Source organism: Lissotriton vulgaris, chromosome 9, assembly GCF_964263255.1.
Source record: "Lissotriton vulgaris chromosome 9, aLisVul1.2, whole genome shotgun sequence".
NCBI classification, from domain to species: domain Eukaryota; kingdom Metazoa; phylum Chordata; class Amphibia; order Caudata; family Salamandridae; genus Lissotriton; species Lissotriton vulgaris.
This window is the reverse complement of record NC_141697.1, coordinates 372,836,723-372,860,238: the sequence shown is the minus strand read 5'-3', so window position 1 is coordinate 372,860,238 and position 23,516 is coordinate 372,836,723. Positions and strand designations below refer to the sequence as shown.

Genomic DNA, 23,516 nt, shown 5'->3' with positions numbered 1-23,516 from the left:
CAGGGACTTAAAAAGAGAAGGCTGATCTGGAAGCCGTAGAAAGGCGGAGATGGCCGAAAGATAACCTTTGATAGTGCCAGAGCAGAGCCCTGCTGGGCCAAAGAAAGAAGGAACAGAAGGACCTTGGAAAGAGGGGCAGAAAAGGGATCCACAGCCTTAGTTGTGCACCATGCCACAAACTTGTTCACCTGCAGGCGTATACCGTTTTAGTGGAGGGACGCCTGGCTGCCAGAATGACATCATAGACTTCGGGAGGAAGATCGAAAGCTATCAACTGTTGCAGCTCAATCTCCACGCATGGAGGTGGAGGCTGGACAAGTTCGGGTGGAGGACAGTTCCCTGCTGCTGTGACAGAAGATCCTCCCGAAGAGGCAGTCGTATTGGGGGATCGATCGCCATGTTGAGTAGCTCGGGATACCAGTATCTTCGTGCCCATTCTGGAGCCACAAGGGTGACTTAGGCCTGGTCGGGCCGAATCTTCTTCAGCACTCTGGGAAGAAGTGGTATAGGCGGAAAGGCGTACAACAGACCGAAACTCCACTCATGACGAAAAGAATCGGCAAGCGAGTGCCGCCTTGGAAATTCCAACGTACAGAACTGATAACATTGCACGTTCTCTTCGGTGGGGAATAGATCTAACCATAGCTGCCCCCACTACAGAAAGAAACCTTGCGCCACGTCCGAGTTCAGACGCCATTCGTGATCCATCAAGCACCGGCGGCGGAGTTCGTCCGCCCTGGTGTTCTGAGAACCTGCCAGGTGTTAAACCACCAAGTTAATGCCTTGATGTTCCAGCCACGTCCAGAGGCACAAAGCCTCCTGACATAGGGTCCACAACCCCACCCCGCTTTGTTTGTTGCAATACCACATGGCGGATGTGTTGTCCGTGAACACCTGCACTACACTTCCCCGGACAGAGGGAAGGAATGCCATCAGTGCAAGTAGGATCACCCAAACCTCCAAAAGATTGATATGGAGTCGGGACTCCGCCGGAGACAAGAGGCGTCTGAACTCCCCCTCTTCCAAGTGGCCACCCATTCCTAGAAGGGACGCATCCGTCACCACTGTGCGCTCCGGTTGGGGAGGGATCTGCCATTGACCCAATCGCGATTAGTGAGCCACCACTGCAATGGACGTGCAGTGCCCTCCAAGATCTGGACATGATCGGACAGGTTGCCCTGATGCTGTGCCTACTGAAACTTCAGGTCCCACTGCAGAGCCCGCATATGCCATCTGGCATGTTGCACTAACAGGATGCAGGAGGACATAAGGCCCAGGAGCGGGAGGGTCATCCTGACAAACCCGGGATAGAGGTTGAAAGATCGGAATCATAGCATGAATATCCCAAACTGACTGCTCAGGAGTATAAACCCGAGATTGTGTCAGTCAAATCCAGAACCGCTCCGATGAAGAGGAGCTTCTGAAATGGACTGAGGTGAGACTTCGGCACGTTGATGGAGAACCCCAGCAAATGCAAGAGGTCGACCGTAGTCTGAATGTTGGTGACGACTGCCTGGGACGAGCCCGCCTTCAACAACCAGTCATCGAGGTAGGGGACGACTGACACCCCTGACCTGCGCAGATGAGCTGCAACCACCGCCATCACTTTCGTTAACACCCAAGGGGCGCTGGTAAGGCCGAAGGGGAGCACAGCAAACTGAAAAGGCTCCTGGCCTACCAACACTACCATCCAGTCTCCAGAAAGTAGTAGGAACAACCACCATGTCCTATTTCTGGCCCAGGAATGCGCTCCATGGCCCTCTTGACCAAGAGGGCCATAACTTCCTGTTGGAGAAGCGCAAAGTGATCCCCAACATGCGGTGGAACTGAGGGGGCATGGCTGGGTGGCAGACTCGAAGGGGAGGGAGTAACCGCTTCGGACAATTTGCAGCACCCACCTGTCCGATGTGACAGAACGCCAGTGGGGGAGGTGATGTTAAATCCTGCCGCCCACCGGCGTGGGGTGCACCACAAAGCTCGGACTAGGAAGGCTTTGAGGCGGATGCTGCGGTAGCGGATGTGGACTGACCCGCACGCTGGCCCCCTTTGCCACCACGGCGGCCTCCACGCTCGCGCTGAGGTTGGTTCTGCGCAGGCTTCTGGCTGAACGAACGTTTAGGGGCGCCCCTTCCCTGGCCACAAAAGGAACGAAAGGTAGACGTGGCCAGGTGTGTGGTGGAGAGACCCAAGAACTTGGCCGTAACTCGAGAGTCCTTGAAACACTATAGAGCACTGTCTGCCTGATCGCCAAACAAGCGTGTACCCTCAAAGGACATGTCCATGAGGGAACTCTGGACATCCCCCGAAAACCCTGAGGACCGCAGTCAGAGTGGCGATGTAGGGCCACCATTGTGGAGATCGCCCTACCCAAAGATTCCACGCTGTCCAGCCCACACCGAATGGCAAATTTGAGGCGTCCTTCCCCTAGGCAACAGCTTGGGAAAGTACAGCCCAAACCTCCTCCGGGCACTGGGGCAGTGTCTGCGCCACCGTGTTCCACACTGTGTGAGAATAGCGGCCCAAGAGGCATGCAGTATTGACTGACTGCAGCCCCAAGCTGGCAGAGGAAAATACCTTCTTGCCAAACTGCTCCAGCTTTTTTGATTCCTTATCCGGCAGGGCGGTAGGGAAAGCACTTTGAGATGTGGAGGCCTGAATGACCAGGCTCTCCGGGGTCGGATGATTTGTCAAAAAGGCAGGGTCACCAGGTGCCGGGCGATGCCACCTGGCCACGTTTTTATCCACAGGAACCTCTGTGGCTGATCTAGACCAGGTGCCCATCAAAACATCCGTCATGGCCTCATTGAACGGAAGCAGAGGTTCCATAGAACTTGCCGCCGGCTGAAGCACTTCAGCAAGGAAGTTCGTTTTGTGGGTAACAGTAAGCAGATCAAGGTCAAGAGCCTCGGCTGTCCTACGGAGCACCACAGTGTATGTGGCGCCTTCCTCCATGACAGCGGCAGGAGACACAAACCCAGGCTCAGAGGAGAGGTCAAGGCCTCCTGCATTCTCCGAGTCCTCCGCCCACTCATGTTCGGACTCGCACTGCCGTGCAAGAGGGTGCTTCGACCCCTCCCAGTCATCCCCCTCCTCCAAGGCCCGAGGCACAAGCGGCAGCGGTGGGGGAGGCACAGGGAAAAACGAATGCTCCAAAAGCGCCGGTCAGCACCAATCCGGCTCCGTGTCCCAATTAGAGTCCCAAGTCGGAGCAAAATTGCCCGGAAACGCTGGCAAGGGCAAAGGTGGGACGAATGGAACCCATTGAGGTGCCGGGAACTGAGCCGCAGGGTCGCCGGAGCCGCCGCCGGAAAACCTTGCGGCGCCGGAGCAGACTGTGGCGCCGCCGGCGGAGCCGGTGGCAAGCAAGGGTACTCAATAGGGACCACTGGGCCCAAAGGCACGCCGGTGGTATCCCTATGCCTGAAAAGGCGGTCCATGTCAGCAAGAAACTCTTGCACCTGGGACGGAGTCGCCAACGGACCCGGATAGGGCGGGTAGGCTGCGTGACTCCCAGGCTCCAACGGAGCCGCAAGGGAAGGACCCATGGCCCACTTGTGTGCGTCCGGAGACCGACAGGGGGACGTCTGAGAGCGTACACGCTTTGACTTTTTCTTGTGATGTCTCTTACCCGATTCCGAGGGTGAAGACTTTGACCCCGAGGAGCAATGATGATGGCTGGCCGCCAGCAGCTTTCGGGACCGCTCCCGCAAAGCCTTCAGCGCCATGGCCAGACAGTCGGAACATGACCGGGAGTCATGGTCGCGCTTCAAGGAAGGTTGCAGCTACTGAAGTTAGCAGCAACTGCAGAATCTGGCTTATAGGAATGTGGCTCTTCATATAGTGGACCAAAACAAGGTAGAGCATGTAAGGAGTCCAGGCAAGCCCCAGTTGGCTTAAAGTGGTTCAAATGATATCTTAATGCTCTCATTTATGGTAGTGTGGGCGAGCAGTTAGGTGTATCAGAGGATGTGTGGGGAAGTGCCCCTTTTTGACAAGGTCACCCCCACTTTTTGCCTGGTATTCAATGCAATTTTGACAGAAAGTACACTGGGTTCCTGCTATACAGGTCAGAAAAGCATATTCATCCTCAGGCTAGTTCAACCCCTACGGTGGGGTACCTGATGTGAACACGAAAATAAAAAGTCTGCAATCTTGGTGATGGCAGAATTAGGAACTCTGGTCATTGGAAGCGATCATTGAGAGGGGCCTAGTGACCCCAGGGGTAAGTAGCCCATTGGCTACTGCCCTACTCTCTCCCAACACCGGTAAATCTAGTGTATGGAAGAGCCCCAGGCACCAGGAAATTAGATCATGCCAACCTGAAAGAAGACAGAGGACACTGAAGAGCCACAACAGCAAGAACAGAGGACTAGCGACTAACTTGACGCTAATCCTGCCGGTCTATCTGCTGTCCCCGACAACTGCATCAAAGATGACTTGTCCTGCAGCTGCCTGCAACTCCAAAAGCCTGGGAGGACTGCCAGCCTTCACCCAACACCCAGAAACTCCTGTGGAGAAGCTGAGCTGCTCCCCTGCATCTTGCAGACACCCCGAAAGAGCTGCAAAGACTCTGGACCGCCAAAAACCTGACACGAAAAGCACCACTGCATTCATTACCCCTAGGCCAAGCTGAAGTGGGCCTACCGTGCCCGCATGGTCCCAGAACCCTGCAAAGACTAAGCATACCTTGGGTTTGCCAACAGAGGACTTCCGGATGCCACCTGCAGCCTCTTTGTGCAGGCCCAGTCTACCGCAAGTATTTCTGGTCATGAAGACCAGACACCTTAGACCACCTCTGCAAGCGGCCGCCCGGCACGAGGAGAAGAGGACTAAGGGTGACCTTATGTCCCTGAGAATCGTGAGACCTTACCCGCTTGTTGGTTCAGCCGGACTGGTCCCCCAGTCCAAGCTACAGCCTCTTTTTGAGAAGACCGATCTCACTGACTTACACGAGGCACTTGACGCTATATATACACACAATGCCATTGGAGGCTACGTATTTTGGTACTGAGAAAAGTGAAGCATCGACATGGCACACATCCCTGTGCGACATGCCTACAAGCCACTGCCTGTGGTATAGAAAAGTCACCCCTCTAGCTGGGTGCACAATACCACTGACGAGGGTACAGTTGCATGAGCACTGTACCCCTACAATGTCTAAGTCCATTCTTAGACATTGTAAGCGCAGTAAAGCCATAAAGAGCATATGGTCTGGGAGGTTGTCATTACGAACTCCACAGCACCATACTGGCTTTACTGTATTCCGAGAAGTTTGGTAGCACTGATGCCAGTATTGGATGTAATGTCAAATGCACTCAGAGGGCATCTTTGAAATGCCCCCTGAAAAATTACCTAACTCTAGTGACCAGGCTGAGTGGCTGCTCGCCAGCTGTAACACCCGACATTTTAATGGACTCCTGGGTCGACAACCTCCGGCTCTCGGGGGCCTGAAACAAAGAACATCCTTAGCAGAGGGCCAAGCCTCCTCCCCCAGGGTGGGAAGGGTCCACGAAGGAGAAGCTTCAAAGGCTTGCTGCCTTTGTGAGCTGACCAAGCCATTTGCTGCTCACAGCAACTAGCCCCCACTTACTTAAACTACCACTTTGGGAGGGATCATCTGTGGGAAAACCAAGATGAGAGGAGAGGTGTACCCACCTTTGGCAACCCCACCCCTCAGGTGGGTGAGGACTGGCGAAGCACAACTCTCAGTCCCCGTCATCTTGAAGATGGGAGGACTCAGCCAATGAAAGTGAGGCGTATGCCCTCCTCCCACTGGAGGGTGGCATAATAGGGGGTGTACCCACCCCAAGGAAGGAACCCATTGGTCCCGACCTGTGCCTACCTGAAACTCCCCTAAATTTAGTATTTAGGGACAACCACAAACCCTTCCTCCTCAGACAAGCAAGAAGGAGGAAGCCCCCCAGAACCCGGAGGTCTTGCCCTACCTTCCCTACAAAGACTGTCTCCCCTGAGCACCGGACTTGCTCAAGAACCAGACTCTGGCTCAGGCCAAGTCCGCGAGTCTGCACCTGATATCCAGAGCCTGAGTGGCCCAAAACCACAAGGAGGTCCCCTCCACTGAATCCAACCTGGGATCTGGTGATCCAGGACCTACCACAAGTCTCCAGACAATGCCTGCAGCCTCTATCTGGAGGATCCCCTCAGACGGCGACCGGAGCTGGTAAGGAAACCCAACGCCTAAAGACACCCCTGCACCCAACGCCCCACGGCCTTGGGTGGCCCAAATGACAGGGTCAAGACATCACTCTGCATCCCAGCTTACCTCTCCAACTGGTGGTCATCTCCAGGGAAGTCTCCCTGCAGTCTTTGATTCAACTGGGTATCTCCCATAGGAAACAACAGGACACCCAAAGCCAAACCAGCACCCTTCACCCGCCAGCCCCTGTGCCGATGTGGGTGCACCTTGTGTGCTAACTTGAATCCCCCTTTGCTATGAGCTTAACCTTAGAAGCTTTGCTCCCTCAACCCAGTGGCTTGCCTGAGAGCAGCCACCAACTGAGGGCCTCCTAGCCCCATAGGCTAACATTGAGTCTCAGGACCCGGATGCCCTAGTGCCGCTGAGCATCCTTGACCCTGGGGAACCCTTGTTCTAACCCCAGAAATTCAAACCTCAAGACCGTTTACTTACAAGCAAACCGATAACCACATTTTCCTCCATAGAACTGAATTGACCGTTTTCCTCTGAAAAACTTTAGTGTTGAGGTGTGTTTGTATGGAAACCTCAGTAGCTGTCTTTTAATACACAAGTGTTTCACCTACCTTTGTCTACGAAATGTCCCAGAGTGATATCCAGGCATACCATACTGAGTAAAAAAAGTAATCAAAAACATTTATCACAAAGTAATCCAAGAATAATTACAACTGTTTTTAAACCCTTGGGTGCTTATGACGACTCCACGTCGTCATGAGTCACAGTAGGCGTGTGCTCATGACGGCGTGGAGCAGTCATGCCGCTTCCACTCCTCCCAAGCAGGGACTAGTACCCCGCCTGTGTGGGAGAATTAATGAGTCGGTGGGGTTGTGACGGCACCATGCCGTCGTGAGGCACGAGGGCGTGGAGCAGTCATGAGCGCCGCGCCCACCCCCTAGGCACCCCGCGCCGCGGCGGAATTCGCAGCGCAGGGAAGGGATTAAAGCTTGTACCAACCTGTAACAAAGTCAGTTTCATTCATCTTGAATATCCTTTTTAACCGGTTTGTGAAAGTACAACTTTACTTACCTGTACCGAAGCCTGCTTGGTTCTAAAAATAAAATACAACAAAATAAGTATTTTTATACAAACAATTGGTCATAGTTCAGTCTTTGAGTGTGTGTTATCATTTTGTGCCTGAGTGTGTACAATAAATGCTTAACACTACTCTCTGATAAAGCATTACTGCTCACCCACACTACCACAAATAGAGAGTAAGGAATTATCCACTTAAACCTCTGTAAGCCTTCGGGGATCCACTATACTCTGTGCACACTATGACTTACAATGGTATAGTATACAGAGCCAGCTTCCTACGATACCTCTTTTTGGTATACTGAAGAGCCAGCTTTCTACAGGGTAGTGCTAAGCATTTGTGGTACTAAGAGGGAAAAAATTAGACACACACACAAGAATAAATCTGATACCAATTTAGAAAAATAAGTCATACGTTTATATGCATTTTGATACCAAGACTTTGAAAAAAAAGTAAGTACTTTTAAAAAAATCGAATTTAGCAGGTAAGTAAAACAGTTACTTAAATGATACTTTATGCTTTTATATGGGAGAAAAGGCATAGGTAGCATATATATACTCTTGGGGTCTCCTTCAGTTCTTAAGGTTGTAGGGGCCATGGTCCAAAGAACTATCAGCAGTTACTCGTTGCTTCCCTGGGGCGTCCGATTGCAGAGGGGCCCATCGAGTTGGTAGCTGTGCGGGCTGTGCCAGTAAAGAGAAGGGGGGGCACCTAAAAACAGACTGCAGAGCGGTGCTTGGGGACAAGTCTGGGAGCTCCCAACAGTGGGCTTGGGTCTCAAAGGTTGGGGAGACAAGTGAGCTAAGACGGTTTTTCGGTACCCCAGCTGGGGTGCTCGGGTGTAGAGCAAAAATGTTGGCTTGGCTCTGTGGGTCCCGGAGCCTTGAAGTCGCCGGTGTTGGGTGCAAAATCAGGACAGCTGGGCCACTCACAGTTATGCAGTAAGGATAACCTCAGACAGCTGTAGCTCTCTTCCCAAAGGGGTACAGGTAAAGTCTGTGACCCTGAACTATAAACATGCTGCCACCACCACAAGTCACAACATAGGTTTGTTTCTAGAGGCTGTAGCCAACAATAGTCCCATTGGTATCACAGAACTCTCATGCCAACAAAACCAAAATGATCTGGAGCATTTCTAGTGGGCTTACATGAGCTGACCCTAAGAAATCACATAACAGTCCAGAAAGCATATATACACAGGCATGACATGCAAAGAGGTATCACTCCAACAGCTTTGTGTCAACCAAGAGAAATTAACATTTGTTTTGGGCGAAAGAGGGAGGATAGAGTACAAGCCAGCTTATGCAGTGAATTATTTGAGGCATTGAAAGAAAATATAAAGATTAATGAAAGGCTACAAGGGCAAAGGGCATAGCCATAGCAAAATACTACGCAAACTAAACACATTAAGCAAATTAGTGAAACAGACCCTATTTCAAGGTTGTTTCCTCAAATACACTTTTTATTTAGATTTAAATCTTGCCTTACTTTTCTATGTTATCCTTGGGTGCTGGAAATGATTGAGGGTTCACGTGAGCCAGAGTAATGAATTCATTTTTCTCCAAACTGCCAACGAGAATCCGAATTTTTGACTCCACCAAGCCCACCCTATATGAAGATAGTAAATGAAAATTAATGTTTCACTACTCCTAAAATATTTGAGTATGAAAATAATGAAATGATATTTTTAAAGCTAATGTCTGGTTGGTAATACATTTTAGGTTTAATTACTCACACAACAACGACACCCTCTTCTATAGCATTCAAAATCTTGACTTTACTAAATGAATGTACTTTAGGATATGTGGAAATAGATGTCATCAGTAAGATATTAGAGAGAAGATAACTGGGTCCATTAATGATCTGGGGCTTGTATGTATTTGAATGAATATGCTATACGTGTTTCTTTCTGTAAAACATGGAGTGCTTTAAAATACATTAGAAATTAACTTCTGCTCTGCAGATTTGTTAAAGAGCATTTATCTATCAATGTAAAACTTTGCTTTTATTTGAATTTCAAAAATTGTGAGCAATGCAGAGGGAGCACCAAAGGGTGCTTTTGCACAAGTAAAACTATATATTTGAGAAGAGGGCTACATCTGGACTCACCTGCAAAAAAATCTAGAGATGTGCTATCAGGCATCAATGTAGGCTTAGAGAGTGATCACTAGAACAGTATTTCTCAAACCTTTTGGAAAAATAAATACAAAAATATGCCCAGAAAGGCCAGTATTGCAAGGGCCAACATTTGAAAAGGAAAACTGTACTTGCCTGCAACAATCTGTTTGCCACTTGAGGTGCTGCATATTCACCATCTGAACACAGCCTTGCCATCTATTGAGAGGAAGGACTCCCGTACACCGAGACCCCAAACCTGGAGCCACAAGGAGAGTGGTAGTTCCTCAGTTGTATAGAGAATTTCTGTTCACATGGCCCATGACATTCCCCTAGCGGGACATCTGGGCCTGAAAAAAAATTGGAAAAGAATTGTCAACTAATTTTATTGGCCACAATTGTCCCAAAAAAGTGAAGGAGTTTGCAAGCTCCTGTGTCACCTATCACGCCAGTGAGACAAGACAGGTGGACACCTAAAGGCACCCTTAATTCCACTACCAGCGGTTGGGGTATCCTTTGAAAGGGTAGGTGTGGATATAGTTGGTCCACTTGACAGTAAGTTAGAAGGACCCGCAACCTCACTTCTATTCGTCCTTAAGGAAGCGCTTGGTGCTATATTTTTTTATATTGAGTGTAGCTTGTTTTTTTAACTGATTTGGCTCTTGCTGCTTTTAAACTTGTTAATCTTTTATACTTTTGGCCCTTATCTTTTACTTTTACCTCGTTGTGGTTTACTGGAGTTACTGGATTGCTTGTCCGCCTCCTGGGTGGTACAGATGCTGTCTCCGCTTACCCGGTTCGCCACAGCACTCCAGATTGAGTGGAGGGAAGCGGATATGCCTGACATCCGACAGAAGTGGGTCACAGGTCAATCTGCACCAGCCAGCTACTAAAGACACATGCCAGGCCGGATGCGCAGCTTGACAGTAAGTTAGAAGGACCCGCTGCCGCACTTCTATTCGCCCTTAAGGAAGCGCTTGGTGCTATATTTTTTATTTGGAGGGTAGCTTGTTGTTTTTTTAAACTGATCCTGCACTTGCTGCTTTTTAACTTTTTAACCTTTTATACTTTTGGCCCTTATCTTTTACTTTTACCTCGTTGTGGTTTACGGGGGTTCCTGGATTGCTTGTCCACCTCCTGGGTGGTATAGACACTGTTTCCGCTCCCCCGGTCCGCCATGGCACTGCAGATTGAGTGGAGTGAAGGGGATATGCCTGACCTGCCTGACTTCCAGCAGAAGAGGGTCACAGGTCAATCTGTACTTGCCGGCTACTAAAGCCACATGCCGGGCCAGACGTGCACCAGGCGCTCCGAAGGCAAGCCCGTCTGTCCACGTCCGGCCGGGCCAGAGGCCACAACCCCTGTCCCTTTCTCTAATAAGGGCTGTGAATATAATGCTGAGCAGCTGAGTCAATTAAACACAGCACAAATGATACATTGTGCCCATTCCCTTATTCCGGGCAGTCTGGTCTCCAGCTGCATGCACTGTCCCTTTAGACCATCACCACTTATTCAAACTTCGCGGGCCCTTCCAAAATCATACAAAATGTTCCTGTTGTACTGTAGATGCTGACCAAGCATGCGGTAGAGATCCTTATCTTGCTAAAGGAAGAATGCCCAGAAGTCTTATTTTTGACTGAAACTTTGCTTAACTCAGGATCGGATCCTGAGATTGTTCAAGCCATCCCCCCGGTTACCTAATCCATATAATAAATCGGATTCTCTGCAAAGGCGGCAGGATTGCCATCATTTACAAAAACCACCTTAGCTGCTGCATTTCTGGGAGTACTTTACCAGACTGCGAGAACATCCTAATAACAATAGGCTTTACCCCCAAGCTCTGTTTGTCTGGTATCCTAATCTACCGCCCCCTGGCTCATTGGGTCAATGTTGTCAAATGTTACCCGAGATGGCCGCTAAACTCGCCAGTACCCACACTAATTTTACTTTGTTAGGTGATTTTAATCTGCATTTTGATCATCCATCTCATGTGGCCGCGGCAGAGATTATGAAAGATCTTGCCACGTATCAGCCACGTATCAGCTTAAAGCACAAGTTACTTACCTTCGGTAACGATATATCTGTAAGAAACAGTAGTTCGTATTAGATTCCTTGCCTTAGAACAGGGGTCTCCAAACCGGTCCTGGAGGGCGGGATCCATGCCAGATTTTAAAAATAATTACATGTATCTCAATGGGGATATCCCAAAAATCTGGCATGGATCCGGCCCTCCAGGACCGGTTTGGAGACCCCTGCCTTAGAATATCCCCCAGGCGTCAGACTGGATCCGGAAACTTTTGCGTAACAGTACCCTTGCACGTCGGTAGGCGTCGTCTGCGGCTCCGCGTCCGTCGTAGTTGGCGCCGGGATGACGTCGCCGGAGTACTTAGACGCCGCCCTCGCGCGCTGACGTCAGTTCTTATACACAGCTTTTCCGCGCCAGAAACGCAGAGCCATGATAAAAACCAACACTGGTGCCATGAAACTAGGGCCCTGAAAGGGGATGACCTTAACCCTAGATATCAGTTCGCAGAACGGGGAGGATGGGTGGGGCGGTAAGGAATCTTATACTAACTACTGTTTCTTACAGATATATCGTTACCGAAGGTAACTTGTGCATCTGAAAGAAACAGGTTAGTATTAGATTCCTTACCTTAGAATAGATACCCCAGCAATACCAACCCCGGTGGTGGGTCTGCGAACCAATGACCACACCAGAAAGTCCTGGAGAACGGAACAACCAAAGAAGCCATCTCTCCGGACTTGGCTGTCCAGGCAGTAGTGTCTTGCGAACGTGTGCAGCAAGACCCACGTAGCTGCCTGAAAGATGTTCCGGGAAGGGGACTCCCCGACCCAGGGCAGTAGCAGCTGTCATGGCCAGAGTGGAATGGGCACGTAGCCACACTGGAGGCTCCTTTTTAGCCAGTGAATAACAAGCCTTGATGCACAAGACGACCCATCGGCAAATGGGCTGTTTGTGCACCACCGGTCCCTTCTTAGCGCCCACGTAACCAACAAAGAGTTGGTCATCCACCCGGAACTGGCGTGTGCGATCCAGATAGTATGAAAGAACACGTTTTGGGTTCAGGTGGTGGAGCCGCTCTTCCTCTTTTGTGGGGTGCGGAGGCGGAAAGGAGGTGGGCAAGGTGATGGACTGCCCGATGTTGAAGGCTGTGACTACTTTGGACAAGAAAGAGGGTATCGTCCACAACACAACTTTGTCCGGATGGCCGGAAAGGAAGGGAGGCTTAGATGAAAGAGCCTGGAGCTCACTCACTCTCCTGGCAGAGGTGATGGCAACCAGGAAAGCAGTCTTAAGGGTAAGCAGACGAAGAGGACAGTTATAAAGTGGCTCAAAGGGAGCGCACATCAGGTAAGTCAGAACCAGGTTCAAGTCCCACTGAGGCATCACGAAAGGAACAGGGGGAACATATGACTGATACCCTTCAAGAACCTATTTACAATTGGGGACTTGAACAAAGAAGGCTGATCAGGTAGCCTTAACAAGGTGGAAAGGGCAGAAAGATAGCCCTTGATAGTGCCCAGAGCAGAGCCCTGCTGGGCAAGAGAAAGAAGAAAGGACAACCTCAGAAAGGGATGCAGAGAGAGGATCCACAGCCTTTGCTGTGCACCATGCCACAAATTTGTTCCACCTGCAGGCGTATACCGACTTCGTGGAGGGACGCCTGGCTGCCACAATTACATTGCAGACTTCAGGAGGCAAGTCAAATGGCCTCAACTGTCGCCGCTCAATCTCCACGCATGGAGGTGGAGGCTGGACAGGTTCGGGTGGAGGACCGTCACCTGCTGCTGCTGCGACAGAAGGTCCTCCTGAAGGGGCAGACAATTCGGGGGATCGAGGGACATGCTGAGTAGCTTGGGATACCAGTACTTTCGTGCCCAGTCCGGAGCCACAAGGATGACTTGGGCCCGGTCGCGCTTGATCTTCTTCAGCACTCTGGGCAGATTTAGGAACCGGAGCGAAGGAGGTATCGGGGACCGCGCCGCCCGAGGAGGGCGCCGAAGGTGACACCTGACAGACCGACGCGGGGGGGGGGGGGGGGTCGTAAGGTCCACCGGCGACGACCCAGATCCCGAAGTGGGTCCAGTGGGGTCCCGCGGCGCCGGGCCCGAAGGCGCCGGGACCGTTGGGCCCTGCGGCGACGGGCCCGAAGGCGGCCTCGGCACCGTGGGGCCCTGCGGCGCCGGGCCCGAAGGTGCCGGCGCCGGCGGCACCGTGGGGCCCTGCGTCGCCGGGCCCGAAGGCGCCGGCGGCGTCGGGGCCGAAGCAATCGACGGCGTCGGGGCCGAAGCCCCCTACCCGCTAGGGGCCCTAGACGGGTCCGCTGAGCCCGAATGGCCTCTCGGAGCCCGTCGGAGGAGAGAGGGACATCATGGCCATGAGGAAGCGCTTGATCTCCTCCGGCGTCGTGTCTCGCCCAGGGACCGGAGAGTCGGGGGGAGTCAGCAGAGCGACGACGCCTCTTCGACTTCTTGTGTTTCTTACCTGACGACGACTTCGACCCGGAGGAGTGGTGCCGACTCTCAGGGCTGCGGTGGCTCCGACCCCGCGACCTGTCCATCGACTGCCCGTGGAACCGGGACCTTTCGCGGCGCGGGGCCGACTGCCGGAGTTCGAGTCGCCTGCGGGACCGCTTTCACCTGGCTTTCGAGGAGAGGGCCCGGCAGTCTGAGCAGGCCTTGTCGTCGTGGTCGACGCCTAGACAAGTTAGGCACAGGTGGTGAGGATCCGTGACAGACATCGTGCGGTCGCAATCCTCGCAGTGCTTGAATCCAGGCATCCCTATGGCACCGATCGGAGTCGTACAACTTCGAAAAGGTTATTAAAATGATCCAAAAAGTTAGTCAAAAAGTGACTAGAAGATCTGCGCTTGCTGGCGCTGAAAAAAGAAGAACTGACCTCAGCACGCGGAGGCGGCGCCTAAGTACGACGCCTACCGACGTGCAAGGGTACTGCTACGCAAAAATTTCCAGATCCAGTCTGACGCCTGGGGATATTCTAAGGTCAGGATCTATCACTAACATGTCTGTTTCAGACATGGCTGCAATCATTTTAGGAATAGAGATCCTTCCAGGTGTTTGAGGGTGATGTCACCTCAAAACCTTTGCCCCTCCATTGCGGAGTCCCTCAGGGGTCATCCCTTAGTCCGTCCCTTTTTTTAATGTTTATATGACTCCGCTTGCAGTGATAATAAATAATAATAATAAACCATTTATTAAGCACCTGGTTACACAGAAGACAGTGTCCCCGCGCTAATTGCTGCTAAGATTTCCAGAGACAGATGACAAAAAAAGAGCCTTATAAGGGAGAAATCGCTAATTGCTGCTAAGATTTCCAGAGACAGATGACAAAAAAAGAGCCTTATAAGGGAGAAATAAGTGATCTTGCTCCCATTTTGGGTTCGTATAGTGACTTACGCTGACGACACCCAACTGGTCATAGCTCTGAACCACTCTGATAATGCCTCTATTGGCCTCTGTCCTTGTATGGAATAGGTAGTTAAATGGATGAATCAATCGTATTTATCTTGATGATATTGTGGTGTTAAGCTCTTCCTGGTAGGATCACCTAGTCCACCTGGGGACGTTTTATAGGGTCTGCAAGCTACAGTGCTAAAATTCAAGTAATCCAAGTGCCACACAGGGCAAGTTGGCCACCTTGTAGGTAGAGGCCAAGTCCAACCCCTCCAGCCCAAATTCCAAACCATTCCGGATTGGGAAGCTGTAATTACCCAGATCCATGTCAGGGCATTCCTTGACTTGAGTGGGTGCTATAGGAGATTTGTGAAAGGATAGGAGTCCATTGTGACTCCCCTCACAGAACTCACCTCCAACAAGATGCCCAATAAGGTAAACTGTACAATTTGGCTGCCAAAATGCTTTTGACACCCTAAAAATGGCAAGGTGTTCAGCACCTATTCTCAAGACTCCAAATTACTCTAAGCAATTCATTATACAGACTGATGCCTCTGAGCTAGGGATAGAAGCGGTCCTATCTCAGACCAATGATGATGGACAAGATCACCCTGCTGCTTTCATTAGCAGGTAGCTACACTCCAGGAAACAGAATTGGAGTGCTGTTGAGAGGGAGGCCTTTGCTGTGGTTTGTTCCCTGAAGATGCAGAAGTTGCAAGTGATCCCCCGACACGCGGTGGTACTGCGGTGGCATGGCTGGAGGGGTCGCCTTGAAGGGGAGGGAGTAGCCCCTTCAGACGATTTGCAGCCCCCACCTGTCCGACGTGATGGTACGCCAGTGGGGGAGGTGATGGCGGACACTGCCCCCACTGGCGTTGAATGGGCCTGAAATGTCGGACTAGGAAGGCTTAGAGGCAGATGCTGTGGGGCGGGTTTGGACTGACCTTGCAGGTGCCCCCCGGTACAGCCACGGCGGTAACCACGTCCGCGTTGAGCCTGGTTCTGCGGCCTGTGGCTGGCTGGACGTGTGGGGGCGCTCCTTCCTTGGCCACGAAAGGGGCGAAAAGCGGAAGTTTGTTGATGTTGGCCTAGGCCCAAGCACTTGGCCGTAGCCCCAGAGTCCTTAAAACACTATAGTGCACTATCCGCTTTGTGGCCAGAGGCAACAGCCATCGAAGGGCATGTCCATGAGCATGGCCTGGACATTCCAAAGTTGGCGGACCTCAGCCAGGCATGGCGGCGGACCGCCACGGTAATTGCAATCGCTCTACCCAGCGAGTCCGTGGTGTCAAGTCCACACCGGATCGAGTATCTTGATGCATCACGTCCTTCCGCCAGGGCTTGGGTGAGTCGCTTCCAGGCCTCCTCCAGGCACTGTGGCAGCACCTCCACAACCGTATCCCACAGAGGATGGGTGCAACAGCCCAAAAGGCAGGCGGTGTTAACAGACTGCAGCCCCAAACTCAGAGAGGAGAACAGTTTCTTCCCAAACTGATCATACCTTTTGGATTCCCGGTCCGGAGGAGCGGTCGGGAATGCGGTCTGGGACGTAGATGCCTGGATCACCAAGCTTCTCGGGGGTGGGGTGAATGGGCAGAAAGCAGGGGTCGCCCGGAGCCGGGCGGTGGCGTGGGGCCACGTTCCGATCCACAGGGAGGCCTGTGGAGGGTTTGGACCAGGTGCCCATGAGAACGTCGGTGAGGGCTTTGTTAAACGGCAGTAGAGGCTCCGAGGAGCTTGCCTGCGGTTTGAGTACCTCAGTGAGGAGGTTAGTCCTCACAGCTGCGACAGGGAGCTCAAGAGCCAAGGCCTTGGCCGCCCTGTATAACACCATGCTGTAAGCAGCCCCCTCCTCCGAAGCCACGGAGGGTTGCAAGATGAATCCATTGTCAGGCGAAGTGAATAGACTACTGGCCTCCCCCAGCTCATCTGCCAAGTCCTGGCTCAACTGGCACTGCTGAGCCAGAGGGTCCTCAGACCGCTCCCAGGCCTCCCCTTCATCCGTGTCCTGGAATGCAGGCTGGAATGACGGAGCCGGGTCATAGGTGAAGGCCTCACCCGTCGACCGGACCGGGGCTGAAAACGGGGTCGTCGTCCGAGAACGTCGCCGGGAGGGACACCACAGGGGTCGGCGCCAGCGGAGGCGTCGACCGGGATCCGGGCACACATCCCACGGGGGCCGACGGCGTCGGAACCGAAGTCGCCGACGGTGCAGGGGCCGAAGCACCCGACGGCGCCGGAACCACCGGCCCGCCAAGGCTCCCAGTCGGGTCTGCGGGGCCCGAAGGTGTGCCAGCAGGCCTCAACAGAGGCAAATGAGCCTTCATGGCAATGAGGAAATCAAGAATCTCCTCCGGCGTCTCTCGCAGGCCAGGGACCGGAGGGTATGGGCCTGGAGGCAGCGCATGCGGCTCCAATAGAGCCGCGTGGGCGGTGTCGCCCGATCCCTTGGCCGCGTCGCGCAAGCGGAGTCAGAAGAGCGATATTGTCTCTGACTTTTTCTTAGAATGCCTCGACTTACTGGAGGACTTGGAGCCAGATAAGAAATGATGCGGACTCTTCGATCGACGACTGCGGCTCCGCGACCGGTCCCTTGACCTCCTCCTCGACCGGGACCTCGAGCGGCGCGGAGCAGACTGCCGGAGCTCGAGTAGCTTGCGGGACCGCTCCCACCTAGCTTTCAAGGTCAAGTCCCAGCTGTCGTCGTGGTCGGCCCGAGGCAGTAAAAGGCACCGACGGTGGGGGTTGGTCTCCGACATCAGGCGGTGACAGGCCTGACAAAGTTTAAACCCAGGCATCCCTATCTGCACCGCGAGTCGATTATCGGCTCGAAAAGTGATCAAAAAAGTAAGTCAAAAAATGACTAGAGTACTGCTCTTCCCAGACCATCGCTTGCTGGCGCGGAAAAAAGAACTGACGTCAGCGCGCGAGGGCGGCGTCTAAGTACTCCGACGATGTCATCCCGGTGATCACGATGCCGACGACTTACACGGAGCCGCGGACGACGCCTACCGACCGGCAAGGGTACTGCTGATGAAAACTTTCCGGATGCAGTCTGACGCCTGGGGATATTCTAAGGTAAGGAATCTAACACTGTGTTTCTTTCAAATAACCTGCTCAATTATTGGTGCGGTTAAGACTAGATTACGGTAATGCAGTCCTCACTGGAATTCCAAAAACACATCTTGCTCCCCTTAACACTACTCTCAAAGCGGCTGCCAGAATGGTCACTAGACTCAAGAAATATGAGCACATCTCCCCGGCACTCAGAGAACTTAAATGGCTCCCAGTTTAAATGCGGGCTAACTTCAGAACAGCCTGTCTCACTCCCAAAGCCCTATACACCGGCAAACCTGAATACCTGGCGGCCAAACTCAAAAAAGCAGGACAGAACAGGAACCTCAGAAGCTCAAACACCCTTCTACTCATACCACTGAAAGCTCGTAAACAAAACACAGCGGCTAGATCATTTGCCAGAAACGCGCTCAAAATATGGAACTCTATTCCTCCCCACATCAGAACTGATACCTCCTTTAGAATTTCAAAAGCCAGCTCAAAATTCTGTTCCGCAATCGTTCCCTAGTGAACCAATAGGAGCTGTTGGAGCATGTAATCGACTCCTCACTCTGCCTTCACTCTAAGCCAGCTAGCCCTCTATCCTGTTCTCTCTGGCACTGTGACTTTTCAGTATTTGTATTTTGGGATTGTCCGCATCATTGTATTTGTGTTTAACATGCCCTGTAATTGATGTAAAGCGCTCCGATACCCACCGATCAGGTCAGCACTATATAAAACTCCACAAATAAAAATAAAATAAAACCACAGGAAGGCTGAAACGGCGGCGAGGTACCCTTTAACTATGTCCAAAGCAAGGCCTTGCCAGGCAAGAGATAAGGCAAACTAAAGGTTTTCGGACAAGGGTGCAGATAGGATCAATCTATTTGGCAGCACACAAAGCCACAAATTTGTCCCATCAGCAGGCATACATTTTTGACGAGAAGGGACATCTGACTGGCAGAATGACATCCATACATATAGATGGAGAGTGTGCAGGGTTCGGTGCAGGACCCTTGCAGCGACAGGAGATCCTCCCAAAGGGAAGCCTGATCAGAGGACAGATGCTCATGCTTAGGAGTTAGGGATATCAGACTCTCCTTGTCCAATCTGGAGCCGCTGACATTGTACATTCTCGTAAGTCGCAAACAGATCTAAGCATGGTTCTCCCAAATCTTTGAAGAGACCGTGCACCCCCATCGGATGGAGACGCCATTTGTGATCTGCGAGGCAACAACAGAGGAGTTAGTTTGCTCTGGCATTCAGACAGCCCGCCAAATGTTGACCCACCATGAAAATTCCCTGATGTTCCTACCATGTCCAGAGAAGCAGAGCCTCTTGACACAGGGTCCACGACCTAATCCAGCCCTGCTTGTTGTAAAACCACATGGCGGTGGTGTGCGTGAATACCTGACCTAGTTTATCTTGATTGAAGGAATAAATGCTTTCAATGCCAGGAGATTCGTTTCTCAGTTCCAACAGGTCGATGTGGAGCTGAGACTCAACTGAAGACCAGAGTCTTCTGATCTACATCTCTCCCAGATGCCTGCCGCAACCCGGAAGTGAGACGTCTGTCACTATAGTGAGCTCTGGATGGGTAAGAGAGGGGTCAACCACTGACCAAATTGCGGTCCACGACCACCACTGAAGCGGTTTTGCACTTCCCTCCAAAATCTGGATCAGACCCTGGCGTTGTACCCACTGGGACTTCAGATCCCACTGCAGAGCCAGCATACACCAACTGCCATGTTTTACCAACAGCTTGTAGGCGGCCATGCGACACAGTAGCCTTAGAGTCAGTCTTGCCGAAATCCAGGATGGAGGCTGAAATATCAGAATCATAGCACGAATATCCTGAACTCACTGTTCCGGAGGATAAGCCAGAAACTGCACTGCATACATAATATCTCTGAAAAAATGATCGTCTGGGAGGGAGACAGGGGTGACTTTGGCAAATTGTTAGTGAGCCTCAGCGAATGCAGGAGGTTCAACGTAGTCTAGATGTGGTTGTAGGAAAGTGCCCCTTTTTTACATGATCACCCCCACTTTTTGCCTGGTATCTGATGCAATTTTGACCAAGGTGCACTGGATTTGTGATATTCAGGTCCCCAGTGTCAGATTCTTTCCCTAAAACCATACAATTGTTTCCCTCAATTGGCAATACCTTTGGCGACCCTTTTAAGTCCCTAGTAAATGACACCCCTGGTTTCTAGGGCAAGGATGCTAAAGAGGGTCCCTAAAGGCTGTATTGCGCCATCCTAGGGGACAAACAAGCAAACTGCAATTACAGGCTGTGTGTCATGGTGCAGAGAAAAGTGAAGACACAACATGGACCTCCAGTGTGTCATTCCTACAGAGACTGCATGCTGTACAGATAAGTCACCCCTACAGCAGGCCTTACAACCCTAAAATAGGGTGCACTATACTACATGTGTGGACATATCTGAATGAGCAAATATGCCCCTGTGATATCAAGTCGATTCTTGAATATTACAAGTGAAAAGGGAACCATTTGGAGAGCATGTGCAGGACACATGTAAATAGGAGTACCCCTGCTACATGATGGCTTCAATGAAACTAGAGATGTTTAGTGTCAAGCATTTTGTCTCAAGTCTATCACTGGAATCAGTGCGTGTTTATTAAGAATACATGCACCCAATGGGCACTTCAGAGGTGCCCCCTGAAAATCTACCAACTACTAGTGTGCTACTAGTGTGCTGGTTGACTGGTTGAAAACAGCCTGCCACCACAGACAGGTTTCTGATCTCCCGCAGGCGAGAGCCTGTGCTCTCTGAGGGCAGAAACAATTCTCGCAGCCGGAGGAGTTGTCATCTCGTTCACGCAGGATAGCTAAGTTATCAGCATATCAAGGCAGGAGGCTTCAAATGCCCCCCATCACCTTTGATATGTGATCCAGGCCTTCCCCAGAAAGGGAAAATGCCACCCCTTACCCAGAGTCAAGTTGGCACCAGGAGAGGCTGGACAATTAGCTAGTCGAGAGGCGTGTTCCCCTCTCAGGCTAATACCACCCCTAATGTGGGCTACCTGAAGTGGGCACGACTTTCAGAATTCCACCATCTTAATTTTGGGCAAATTAGGCTCTCTGGATCAGGGTCATGCCCACTTCGTACAGGAAGTGGTCATACAGAGGGTGTAAACAGCCTAAAGGTAAGTAGCCCATTGGCTACTACCTGCCACTCCCCTTAACACTCCTAAATTAAGAACATATATTCAACCTATCAAGAAGAAGAGGACAAATTAGAGCCACAAGAAAAGTGAGAACTGAAGACTGCCGTGGACTTTTGCCGCCAAACCCTGCCTGTCTGCCTTTACCAATCTCAACAATTGTGACCAGTGACTCGTCCTGCAGATGACAAGCATCCAACAACCCCAGGAGTCTGCCGCCCACTGCAAATTGCCAGCAATCTCTCTTGGAGTACACAAGTTACTCCCCTGCATTCTGCAGGCACCAAAGAGCACAGTCCAGTTCACCAAGTTGCAGCTCACCGGCTATCCTGACATCGCAGGTCCTCAGGAAGAGATGCCTGTGCTCTTTAAGGTCAGATCTGTTCCCTCCACCAGGTGAGAGGACACCAAGACCAACCGGAGGGCAGAGGACCAATACCCCTTGCAGCAAATAAAGACCAACAGTCCAGTCCAGACTCCAATGAGACAGACTGAGCAGCCATCGAGGGACGTCAGCACAGCAGACACCCACATCCAGAGTGGCCCTGCTGTCCTGATTTTGCATCCTCAACGGGTGAGACCAAGGACCGCAGGGCCCTAGGATGCACAGACCCTAAATCCCAAAGTAGACCCCCAGAAACTGATCGCAAATAACTGTATGAAACATATATCTTTTCTCTCATAGGGAAGCATTGCTGCATAAAGACGCAGCTAAGTGAAGTATTTACTTGTAAAAATTCATATTTAAGAAAGTATTTACTTGACAACGAAGTTCTTGGTAGCACAAATACATAAAAATACAAGTTATTTTTCAAAATTGGTCTCTGATTTATTCTGGAGCGTGTCTTTCATTTATTGCGTCTGAGAGTAAAAGAAAGGCTTAGAACTACCCTCTGATAAGCCTAAACTGCTCGTCCATACTACCACAAATGAGAGCATTTAGTGTTATAATTTTTGCCTCTGTAAGCCAATAAGGGTTGCCAGACTCTTTACACAGTGTATCTCATTATGGTCCACTATATAAAGAGCCAGCTTCCTAAAGGGGGAGACAACTGTCTGGGCCAATATCACATTTAACCGCCAGTCGTCAAGGTAGGAGAAGACTGGGACCCTTAACCTCTACAGATGTGCTGTAACCACTTACATCACCTTGGTGAACACCTGAGGGGCGCTGATAAGGTCAAAGTGGAGCACAGTGAACTGATAATGCTCTTGGCCTACCATGAACCGCAGGCAGGACAGGTATATTGAAGTAGGCATCCTGCAAGTCCAGCACTCCCATCTAGCCTCTGTATCAGAGAGCAGACTGTATGTGAGCAAAGTGAGCATCTTGAATTTTTCCTTTTTCGAGAAGTAATTGAGAGGGTGCAGGTCTAGGATAGGACAGAGACCTTCATCCTTTTTTGATGCCAGTAAGTAAGTGGAGCAGCAACCACAACAGACTTCTGATGCAGGCACCCTCTCAATGGCTCATTTGGCGAGAAATGCAAGATCTTCCTGTCACAAGAGCAACTGGTGATTCTCTGTCAGCCAAACAGGGAACTGTAGCAAATGGGGCAGAGTCTGTTGAAAATGAAGGTGTAGACCCACTGCACAAACTGGAGCACCCATTTGTCTGATGGAATCGCCCGCCCCATGGGCAAGTGATGCCAAATCCTGGACCAACCAGGTGCCCATGATGGTATGAGGGCATAGTAAAGAGGCTTTGAGGTTGTGGCTGCCTGAGTGATTGACTGGTTTGGTGGATTGGGTCAACCTGTGGTCCAGGTTCCTCCAAGGCTAGCAGGAGCCACAGCAGTGGCCACAAAAGGATTGAGACACCTGTCGGCTAGGGAAAAAGGATGTGACTGCTATTACCAACCGTAGCCAAGAAGGCAGAATATGGCTGTCACTTAGCCATGGTGAACCCCTATGACCTAGCAGTGGCCCTACAGTCTCAAGTGACAAATCCGCCTTTCCGCCAAAAAGGCAAGTGCCAGCGAAGGGTATTTCCATAAGGGATGCTTAAACATACCCCAAAAAGCCAATTATTTTCAGCCAGGCGTGACATCGGAGTGCCTCTGTGGAAGAAATGGATCGCCCAGTGAGACCGTCGTATCCAATCCACATTTTATTGTGAACTTTGCTGTATCTCTCGTAAGGGGATTGATCTTGGAGGTGGAGGCCTGGATCATCAGGCTCTCAGGGGCAGAATGCTAGCTGAGGAAGGCATGTAGATGGCAGCAGGAGATAGTCCTGTGCACGGGAGTGCATGTGCAGGGCTTGACGCAGGCTCCTACTAGGATATCAGTGAGGGCTTGATTGAAGGGGAATAGGAGTTGAAAAGAAGAAACCCCGGCTGAGGCAACCTCTTTCAACGTCGTAGGAAGCTTAAGGTTCAGGACTTCAGGCACTCTCCGGACTATCATTGCAAAGAGTCCCATCCTCCATAGCCTCTGTGGGAGGGGAGAGGAGGCCAGTGTTCAATGAAGTGTCCAG

General features: G+C 51.3%; 1 protein-coding gene across 1 annotated transcript in view; it reads right to left on the bottom strand.

The window, feature by feature from the left end:
• The window catches only part of PAPOLA (poly(A) polymerase alpha), an 829,479-nt gene that overhangs the window by 452,209 nt on the left and 353,754 nt on the right, over positions 1-23,516 (bottom strand). The window contains exon 14 of the mRNA XM_086937747.1: positions 8,736-8,855. Coding sequence (XP_086793873.1) covers positions 8,736-8,855 — 120 coding nt within the window. The remainder of the gene's footprint in view (positions 1-8,735; positions 8,856-23,516) is intronic.